General features: G+C 42.3%; 1 protein-coding gene across 1 annotated transcript; it reads left to right on the top strand.

The window, feature by feature from the left end:
• Nucleotides 1-6,889: 6,889 nt before the first annotated feature.
• LOC110936910 lies at nt 6,890-9,653 on the top strand. The gene is made up of 2 exons (XM_022179318.1): nt 6,890-7,139; nt 7,471-9,653. Exon 2 carries the CDS (start codon nt 7,610-7,612, stop codon nt 9,197-9,199), a length of 1,590 nt encoding a protein of 529 aa, XP_022035010.1. The 5' UTR covers nt 6,890-7,139; nt 7,471-7,609; the 3' UTR covers nt 9,200-9,653.
• Nucleotides 9,654-11,001: the final 1,348 nt, after the last annotated feature.

Genomic DNA, 11,001 nt, shown 5'->3' with positions numbered 1-11,001 from the left:
CGTAGTGCGCAACGTGTGTCAGTTTATTAGTTTTGTTTTGTTATTTTCGGGTTTACGTTGGTTGTGTTTTAGTGTGCAGGTACTTCAGGTGTATGCATACTAGGGGCTCTCACAGGTCATCACCGCTATCGTTTGATCTGGAAATTGAAAGAACACTAAGGCAAAACAGAGTTTTAGTAAGAGAAAACAAAATCATTGGTGCACCCACTTCACCCATTACACCAAGAAACATCATGGCCGATTCACAAATTCCACCTACAACGGGTTAAACGACCTCATCATTCATACCTACTTCCACACAACCATCACCAAACACAACTATACCAAATTCCACTACAATTCCTACTCCACCTCATGACACTACACCAACCAACACCACACAACCCATTACTACCCAAGAAGAACCAACCGTTACCTTTAACCCATTCACTACTATACCACCATTGTCCCATTTCTTCCCGGGTGCGGGTCCGTCATATTCAAGCCATACCATAGCACCAATTTCGACCATTGTCCATGCTACTTCAACATTTAGACCATCGAACCAAGCGGGTTTTCAATATTCAAACCTTCCATTTGGGCAATCGTCAGAAATTCAAGGAGATGAGTATGATGAAGGATTTGAAGAATTTGAGGATTATGATGAGGATGGGTATGCTTACGGGGGTTATGTTGATCAAGGAGAATTTGGATATGTGCAAAGTCAATCTCAAGGGATGGCAAGTGTCGGTGGAATGCCACAACAACAACAACTCGTACCACAACACATTCGGCCAAGACCACAAGGGCCACCAATGCAACATCCTATCCCCTTGCAACAAATTCGGCCACAAAATATACAACCAAATGTTCAACAATTCCAAAGGCCAATTCAACGCCCATCGATGCGTCAACAGTTTCAACAACCAATTGCACCACAAGGGCAAGTACCAAGGCCAATGGGTCATATTCCCCCAAGAGGTAGGTTTGGTGTACCAAGGAGACACCTTAGAGAAAATGTGAGGGGCATCGAAGCACATTTTAGGCCGGTAATCACTCAAAACCCTTCACCGGTAGTCATTCCTCACAATGATCAAGGGAGGACATTTGAAGTGAGGACAAACTCTTTGCAAAGTTTACCAAAGTATAAAGGATTAGCAACGGAGGAGCCTTACTTTCATTTAGAGGCTTATGATTCGATTTGTAACACTCTTGGGAGTCAAGGGTTCTCGGCTGATGACATCAAATTGGTATTATTCCAATTTTCTTTGGAAGATAAGGCGAAGAAATGGTTCTACACGTTACCTTCGGCATCCATATATACATGGGGGGAGATGCAACAAACTTTCTTGGATGAGTTTTACACCGCCCAAAAGACCAACGATGCAAGAAAGGGGTTGAGAAGCTTCCAACAACAACATGGTGAGATGTTTCACGAGGCGTTTGAACGCTTCAATATGATGATAAAGAATTGCCCTCACCGTGGAATTGAATTGTGGGAGTTGATGAACGCCTTTCACGAGGGGTTGAGTGCCGAAGATGCACGTGATTTGATGTCTATTACCGGTGGGACTTTTGGAACAAATTATGAGAACGATGATTGGGAGTTCTTGGAAAGCATGGCAACTACATCAAAGAGGAAAGCTCAAGCCTCAAGAAGAGCCCGACCGGCCATTGCCCGACCTCAAGTGCACGCCATAGATGATGGTAATGTTCAAACTACTAACCAAATTTATGATGTTTGTGCTTTGTGTAATGAAATAGGTCATGCGGCTGAAAATTGCCAAGGGATAATGGAAGGGCAATACGAAGAAGTCCATGCGGTTCAAGGTCAAGGTCAAGGAGGGGGTGGTAGAAATTATAACAACATGAACTCTAATACCTACCACCCCGGGTTGAGGAACCACCCGAATTTTCGCTATGGGAACCCTTCAAATCAAGCTAACCCGAATTTTCAAGGTAGCCAAGGTAATTTTGGTTCACGCCAATCTTACAATAACCAAGGTAGATACCGAGGCGGAAACAACCAAGGCTATCAAAAACAATACTAAACGGGTCAAGAACAAGGGGGTTCTTCGGGTGGAAACGAGATGATGGAGATGCTAAAGAGCATGCAAATGGAGATGCAAAAACGGAACCAACTCGATGAAGTTCGAATGCAAAAGGATGAGGTTCGTGACAAAAGCATCCAATCACTAACAACCCAAATGGGTCAATTAGCAACCGACCTGGCTGAATTGAAGAAAAGCAAGGGTCAACTTCCAAGCGACACTAAGGTAAACCCTTCACATGGTTCGTCACGAGGTAATGTTAATATTAATCATGTTAGTGTTTTAAGAAGTGGAAAAGAATTTAAAGCCAATTTGTCACCCGAATTGGTTGAGGGGGTAGTTGAGGATATCACGGGTAATGAAAGTGATGATGAAGTTTCACCGGTTAAACCAAAAGAAACAATTGTTAAAAAACCGGGTTTGGGTGAAAATGAAAAGAGCGAAAAAGTTGAGGGTGAACCGAGTCAAGTCCCGTTTCCATCGGCCTTACTTGACCCGGGAAAGAAAAATTTTATTGTGTCGAGAGGTCCTCAAAAAGAAGAGATGTGGGACATGTTTAAATAAGTGAAAATAAATCTCCCACTCCTCAATGCAATAAAACAAGTCACCGCCTATGCAAAATTTTTAAAAGAATTATGTACACAAAAAAGGCAAAACAAGAAGAAAGGGCCTAAGCGGGTGGATTTAACCGGGCAAGTGAGTGCAGTTTTAAATGGGGAGCTTCCACCTAAGCTCCAAGATCCGGGCACGCCATTGATTAATATACAAGTTGGTAATTTTCAAATGGTTAAGGCGTTGCTAGATCTTGGAGCCGGGGTTAGCATTCTACCGGGGGGCTTATATGACCAATATGACTTTGGTCCGTTAGCAAGGGTGGAGACAACGGTTGTTTTGGCCGATTTGTCTCATAAGCTACCTCGGGGTATGGTTCAAAATGTAATCGTAAAAATTGATTAGTTTTATTACCCGGTTGACTTTTTAGTCTTGGATTACTCATCGGCGGACCCTAGGCAACAACAAAATATAATTTTGGGTCGGCCATTTTTGAGCACCGCACATGCTATTATCGATTGTAGATTTGGTACAGTTGATATGGCTTTTGGAAATAGAAAAATGCGTTTGAATGTTTTTACTAGCAATTCTAATGCTAATGGTGTTGATGAGTGTTTCATGGCAGATATAGTTGACGGATGCAACCCGCATGAGTATGAGGAGGATGGTTTGGATATTTGCCTGTGTGATTTTTCTGAACAGGTACATGCTTATGCACTCCGGGTTGAAGAGGAAAAGCAAGATGCAATGGCTTTAAAAGAGGGTAGACCACCATGGACTCATCAATTTGAAGGTCTACCGGCGGAGATCGATTCGGGTACTAAACCATCATTGGAGGAACCGCCGAAGTTGGAGCTTAAAGACTTGCCCAGCCATTTGAAGTATGTATCTTTAGGGGATAATGACACTTTACCGGTCATTATTGCCTCTAATTTGGATTTGGCACAAGAGCAAGCGTTGTTGGAGGTTTTGAAAGAGAACAAGGGAGCTATTGGATGGACGATTGCCGATCTCAAAGGAATTAGTCCATCCATTGTCATGCATAAGATCATTACCACCGAAGATGCAAAGACGACACGAGAGGCTCAAAGGCGATTGAATCCGAACCTACGGGAGGTAGTTAAGAAAGAGGTAATTAAATGGTTGGATGCGGGAATTATTTATCCGATTTCGGATAGTGCTTGGGTGAGTCCCACCCAAGTTGTGCCTAAGAAGGCCGGCATTCAAGTAGTCAAGGATGAAAGTGGTGAACAAATTGCCACCCGACCGGTTACCGGGTGGCGTGTATGTATTGACTACCGGAAATTGAATGCCGCCACTTCTAAGGATCATTTCCCGCTACCATTCATTGATCAAATTATTGAAAAACTATCGGGTCAAAAATACTATTGTTTTTTAGATGGGTATTCGGGTTACAACCAAATCGCCATACACCCGGATGACCAACACAAGACCACCTTCACTTGTCCATATGGCACCTTTGCCTTTAGGCGAATGCCATTTGGCTTGTGTAATGCTCCGGCAACTTTCCAACGATGTATGATGAGTATTTTCTCGGACATGGTTGGAGAGTCGCTCGAAGTATTCATGGATGACTTCTCCATTTTTGGCACTAGTTTTGATGCTTGTCTCAATGAATTACAAAAAGTGTTAAAAAGATGTGTTGAGAAAAACTTAGTGTTAAGTTGGGAGAAAAGTCATTTCATGGTGCAAGAGGGCATTGTGTTGGGTCATGTAATTTCTGAAAGGGGGATGGAGGTGGATAAGGCAAAAATACGGGTAATATCATCTTTGCCACCTCCGAAAAATGTTAAGGGTGTAAGGTCGTTCTTGGGACACGCGGGTTTTTATAGACGTTTCATTAAGGGTTTTAGTGTTATCACCAAACCCTTATGCAACTTGTTATTAAAAGATGTCCCATTTGATTTTACTAACGAGTGTATGCAAGCTTTCACTGTTTTGAAGGAACATTTGGTCAAGGCTCCCATCTTGCAACCACCAGATTGGTCAAAGCCGTTCGAGATAATGTGTGATGCGAGCGACACCACTATTGGTGCAGTTTTGGGTCAACGTGTTGACAAGAAACCGGTGGTTATTTACTATGCAAGCAAAACTTTATCCGAAGCACAACTTAACTATACCACAACCGAGAAGGAATTACTAGCGGTGGTGTACGGTTTGGATAAGTTTCGCTCGTATATTTGGGGAAGCAAAGTGGTGGTTTATTCGGATCATAGCGCAGTCCGGTATTTGATGGAGAAAAAGGACGCGAAGCCTCGTTTGATTTGGTGGGTATTATTGCTACAAGAGTTTGATTTAGAGATCCGAGACAAGAAGGGAAGCGAGAATGTAGTGGCGGATCATTTGTCTCGGATTCCGGTGGAAGGGACCGATGATGTGAGTGAAATCAATGAAAGTTTTCCCGACAAGCAACTTTTAGCCGTTTCCACCTTCGTTGCACCATGGTATGCTCATTATGTCAACTACTTAGCCACGGGTGCTATCCCAAGTCATTGGACAAAGAAACATCGACAACAATTCATGGTTCAAGTAAAACAATACATTTGGGATGAACCAGATCTCTTCAAGATTGGACCGGATCAAGTTATACGAAGGTGTGTGCCCGAAACAGAAGTGTGGGAAATTTTGACCCATGCCCATTCGTCCGCATGTGGAGGTCATTTTAGTGGGCACAAAACAGGCTATCGGGTTCTTTCATGTGGGTTTTATTGGCCCACCATTTTCAAGGATGCATGTGAATTCGCTAGAAATTGTATAAATTGTCAAAAAATGGGAAGTATATCGAAGAGGGATGAGATGTCGTTACAACCAATCTTGGTTGTTGAGATATTTGATGTATGGGGTATAGATTTTATGGGTCCCTTCCCGAATTCGAATGGCTTCCTATACATTTTGGTAGCGGTGGATTATGTCTCGAAGTGGATTGAAGCCATTGCAACACGAACAAACGACCATTCGGTTGTTCGTAAATTTGTTCAATCCAACATTTTCTCTCGTTTTGGAATCCGGCGGGTCATTATAAGTGATGGTGGTTCGCATTTCAAGAACTTCAACTTTGGGAAACTATTGAAGAGGTATAGCGTGAATCACCGAGTTGCCACACCTTACCATCCGCAAACAAGTGGACAAGTCGAAGTGTCCAACCGTCAAATCAAAGAGATTCTCATGAAGACGGTAAGAACGGATAGAAAGGATTGGTCGAGTAAGTTAGACGATGCATTGTGGGCATACCGAACGGCCTACAAGACTCCTATTGGCACAACGCCTTACCGGATGGTGTATGGTAAAGGTTGTCACTTGCCAATGGAGTTAGCGCATAGAGCACATTGGGCAATTAAGACGGTTAACGCGGATTATGATGAGGCGGGGAAGTTGAGAAAGTTGCAATTGAGCGAAATAGAAGAGATTCGAGATGAGGCGTACGAATGTGCATCGGCCTATAAAGATAAACTCAAGAAGGTGCATGATGCGAAATTGAGAAAGAAAACGTTTGAAGTGGGTCAAAAAGTTTGGTTGTATAACTCAAGACTCAAGATGTTCGCGGGTAAGCTTAAAAGCAAATGGATGGGTCCGTACGTCATTCGGAGAGTTGGAAGGTTTGGTGATGTAGATATCCAAGACGAGCAAACATTGAAACAACAAACGGTGAACGGTCACCGGTTGAAGCCATACTTGGAGGGGAACGACATCAACAACTTGGAGCTTGACAAAGCGGGCTACATCTTGCGCCCGGTCGATGAGGAATAACCATGAGAGGCCCAGGTTTGGTAGTGTACATAGTAGTGTTTTGTTTTGTTTGTTTTCTATAGTTTGCACAATTGCCGTATTTCCTCGAAATCCGTGTTTGAAACAAGTGTGGGGACGTTCGGGTCACGGATTTCTCTAACATTGTGTTGAGGACAACACGGGACTTTTGAGGGGGTAGGGTGATTTTTACACATTTTTGAAAAAATTTAAAAACATAAAAAAATTGAAAAAACTAAAAAAATACAAAAAAAATCACTTAAAAAATTCATTTTTTGTAGAATCAGAAGTGCCGAGTTCACACCGTAATTTACGGTGGAAAGAAAAAAAAGTGAGGCTTTACGGTATTTCGCTACTGATTTACGGTGGATTTTTAAGGTTCAAGTCTCACCGTAACTTACGGTGGGACCGTAAGTTACGGTACGCAACAAAAGTGAATGGGTCGTTTCGGTTCCGTGTTTAACATAAAAAAAAGAAACACAAATCATAACATCTGGTCACGTGACATAACCCCATCCACACAATTCTTCTTCATCTATCACCATCACCATCTCATGACCCACAACTTCTTCTTCTTCTCCAACCTTTAACTCTCCATAGCTTCATCAATCCTTGTCCAAACTAAGTGAAATTGGAGTCTATATTGACTAATTTTTCACGTAGTTTCTGATTTTGACAAGAGATTTACAAGAAAATGCAGTTTTTGGGTCCGAATTCCAAACCCTAGTCCGAAAATTTTTGGGGGTTTTTGGAGTTTTTGTTTCACAAGCACTTTAGCATCTTCAAAACAAGGTATGGAAGTTTAATTTGTGTATTTTGATGATGCATTGTAAAGATTGAGGTTATTGTTGATGTTTGTTCATCCCCACTTGCTTGTTTATAGTGTTACTTGTTACTTGTTCTTGAACATGAGTATGGTTGTAGATGTAGGATGGTTAGTAAAGTAGTGAACTTTTGGGGATTTCTACATTGTAGAGACACCATGCCCATATTTTTGAAAAACTTATACACTTATAGTTCACTAGCATCTACAACCATAGTAACAAGCAAGTGTGGGGATATTTTGGAGAGAGGAGCCTAATTTTGCTTTGTTTCCTTGTGTTGTTTGTTCTCATGTGTGTAGAAAAATGGTTAAGACGAAAGAAAAAGCGGGATCTAGTTCGTCATCATCGAAAGGGAAAGGCAAACAAGTGGAACAACAGCCGTGAAAAAGGCAATATGTGGGTCGGATAAGTGAAAGCGAGAGTGGGAGTGAAGAAGAAATGGAGTTGGATCCACATGATAAGCCGGTATGGGATTCGGGTCCTCTGGATGACCAGCCAGAGGAGTGGCAGCCAACATTATATCATGATAGAATGAATAAGCTCAAGAACAAGGCAGCGGCCTTCATTTGTGAACGAGAAGTTCGGGAAGTGGAGTTCCAACAGTTTGGGGTGTTTGATAAATTTCGAGCGTTGGGATGGGAATCGGCGCTTAAATGTTTCGATAAAGACAAAAGCAACTTGTTTATGACCGAGATACAAGAATGGATGGCGACTTTGAAATGTAGCAATTATGACAAGCCATCACAGATGAAGTTAATTGGTGAGGTACACGGGGTACCGGTGGAGATGTCCTTTGACACATTGAAGAAGCTCGGGAAGTATGACAGTCTCCCGGCTCGTGATTACAGGATTCCCACTCTCGATGATCTGTTAGTGAAACCGGAGAAGCACCCGCGGTGGAACGATATGTTAGCAACATTATTTTTGCCGGGTACGTATCATGGAATTTTGTACCGGAAAAATTTGAGAATCGAAGCAAAGCTGTTGCTAGCTATTTGTTTGTTGAATGTGATACCGCGAAGAGGAGATAAGGAACAGGTGAGATATCCGGAGGTACCTGTCCTCTATTCGCTAATGCATGGGTCTCCCCGTTTTCCGATACGCTATCTCATCATGCACCACCTGTGGATCAGCCGAAACAAATATGGAAGGGACATTGTCCCATATTGTAGGATCATCACGGGATTGATGAAACAGCAGAAAGCTCTTACTTCGGAGGATCGAGGGGTAACGAAGAGGCACCAACCGTTTACGTTAGACAAAATGGGAAGTGGTTGGACATATACCCAATCGGAGCGGTATCACAAGTTAAAATCCGAGGGTCAAAGATGGAGAGCTCTTAAAGCGGGTGCAAGAGATTTGTTACCGGGTGAAGCGGATGAACCCGAGAGTGAAGCGGAGATCCCAAGTGGGGATGAAGATTATGAGGAGCAACCACAAGGCGGTGTGAATTTGAATGTGGGCCAAGGGGGTCATGGTGGAGGTTTTGGTGGTGCTTTCTACGATTATACTAAGCGATCTTATGTGCCCGGGTGGGCGTATGAAGGTACCATGCAAGAAGTAATAGCAAACCAAAGTCCCTCGGCTTCCGTCTTCGACACGTGGTCGGGACCGGAGCGGACGTTATATGACCAAAATACCATGATGAGTGCAAGTATCGAGCGTTCTTTGAAGCAAAATTTTGATCGTAATGAGGCATGGAACCGCACCTTTGCGTATTCTCAAGAGGTGGAAACGAATAATCGGTATTATGACGATCAAGAGAGGAGGATGCACGCTGATTATCATGCCGGGCGGCCGGTGGTTGTGGATCCACAACATGTGGATTATGCGTCTCTACCACCGTATGATGGTAGTGTTTCGTATCCAACCCCGCCGATCCACCACTCACAATGGATTGACCCAAGGCAACAAGAGGGAGCCCAACAACAACAAGGAGGAAGTAGTAGTAGCGGCTCTTTTGCATTTGGAGAATGGAACGACATGATGTCTTCCATCTTTGGACCTCCGGGACCGCGCTACTATTAGTAAGGTTGTGTTTCTCTTTTGTATATTTTTGTGCATATGTGTTAGTTTGTTTTGTTTTGTTTACGGTTGGGCGGTTGGGTGGTGTATGATTGTGTTGTTTTGTTGGGTTGGTGCTTGTTGGTGGTGTCATGTGTTTAAAAAAAAGAAGAAAAACATAAAAAAAATTATAAAATGAAAAATCTAAAAAGAAATTTGGGGTTTGAGTGAAGAAGCTTTTTGTCATGTTGAATGATTTTAGTGATCAAAGCCTCCTAAAGTCATACATTGGGGTCAATGTATCCCAAGTGTGGGGATGGGGGGAATTTTTGAAGGTTTTGAAAAATTTTGAGCCAAGCAAAACGATGTGAAAATTTGAACACCCTAGATTAAACTCAAATTGGTGCACCGGCAACCCTTGATACCTTTTTCATTCTTGGTGAGAATTGTAGCCACACTTGTATATAAATAATGCTTATCTTTGATGAGAGTGGCTACGGGTGGGGGTGCATTAGAACTTGTGCTTGAATGCGATTTGAGTCCTTAGTTAGACATGAATGTAGAAAGGATAAGGGCATTTAGGTAGCCTCGTCGTTGGTGTGAGCGAGTGTGGGATTTGGGGGGTTGGACCTCATAAGTTATATATATGAGCATGGTAGTGAGAGGGGCGGGGGTTTGGACATTTAGTTGCCCAATTTTGTGCCTAAAAGCCTATCATTTGTTACCCCTAGCTACTTACCTAAAAATTTGCCCAAATTGACCCGGTCTTTTAGTATTAGTAGTAGTTGTAGTAATATGATGTAGATATGTGATGCTTTATTGCATGGTTATTTTCTATGAAAAAAAAAGAAAAAGAAAAAAACAGAAAAATCAGAAAAGAAAAAAAAAGAGAAAAAAATATGAAAAATGAAAAGAAAGGATGTTTAGTTGTCTTGTACTTAGTAGTTAGTTTGGTAGTTGTTATTTTGTTTATTTGTGTAATAAAAAGACCGGGCCAAATTTTCGCTACTTCATATATATCCCATTTCCTACCCATACACCTAGCCACGTTACAACCTTGAAGTCCCTTTGATTTGCATTCATGTTTGGCACTTGTTAGGAGAAGGATCGATTTAGGTACAAGCCTATGATTGTGCAATCACCCGTTTGCCTAGTGTGTGTCTAGCTTATCTTTGCTAGTGCTTACTTGTAACCGAGAGGAGAGACATAGTGAGGGGTGCATTGGTTGGGTGTTAAAAAGGGGTTAGTAAAAAGATTGCTTGTTTTGCTTGGTTTACATTGATCACTTGTTTAGAAACTGATTTGATGAGTTGCTTGGGACAAGCAACGGTTAAGTGTGGGGATGTGACGGGTGGTCCATTGGACAACCCTTTATAATGTTAAAAGACAAGTTTATCCCTCATTTATGTGTGTAATTATCTTGAATTAGATAACTACTGTTGTCTATGTCTCAGGTATGGTTTGGCGGCTTAAATTGAGGAAAAGTGCAGCTTTGGAAGCTTTCAAGTTGAACGGGTTGAGAATGCGGAGCAAAGGATGAACAAAGCACACAACTCAGGTTGCCACCGTAAATTACGGTCCCACCGTAATTTACGGTGGACCTGAAATCCATTTTGCTTCCACCGTAAAACAGTTTCAAACCGCCGTAACATTCTTATGTCCACCGTAATTTATGGTGGAGCCGTAAATTACGGTGGAGTCTGCGAACAAATGTGTAACTGCCATCATTAAGTCAGTTTAGGTGTGTCTTTTGGGATATTCTCATCATTGGACGTTTGTGAAACACTTTGGGGGCGATTTTGGCTGTCTTGGCTTGGTTCTAAACG

Source organism: Helianthus annuus, chromosome 1 (genome assembly GCF_002127325.2).
Source record: "Helianthus annuus cultivar XRQ/B chromosome 1, HanXRQr2.0-SUNRISE, whole genome shotgun sequence".
In the NCBI taxonomy this organism is placed as follows: domain Eukaryota; kingdom Viridiplantae; phylum Streptophyta; class Magnoliopsida; order Asterales; family Asteraceae; genus Helianthus; species Helianthus annuus.
The sequence above is the reverse complement of the archived record's forward strand: the minus strand, read 5'-3'. Positions and strand labels throughout refer to the sequence as shown.

Coding starts and splice junctions, on each gene's coding strand:
- LOC110936910 (XM_022179318.1), top strand. CDS start 7,610: ATGGAGTTGGATCCACATGATAAGCCGGTATGGGATTCGGGTCCTCTG.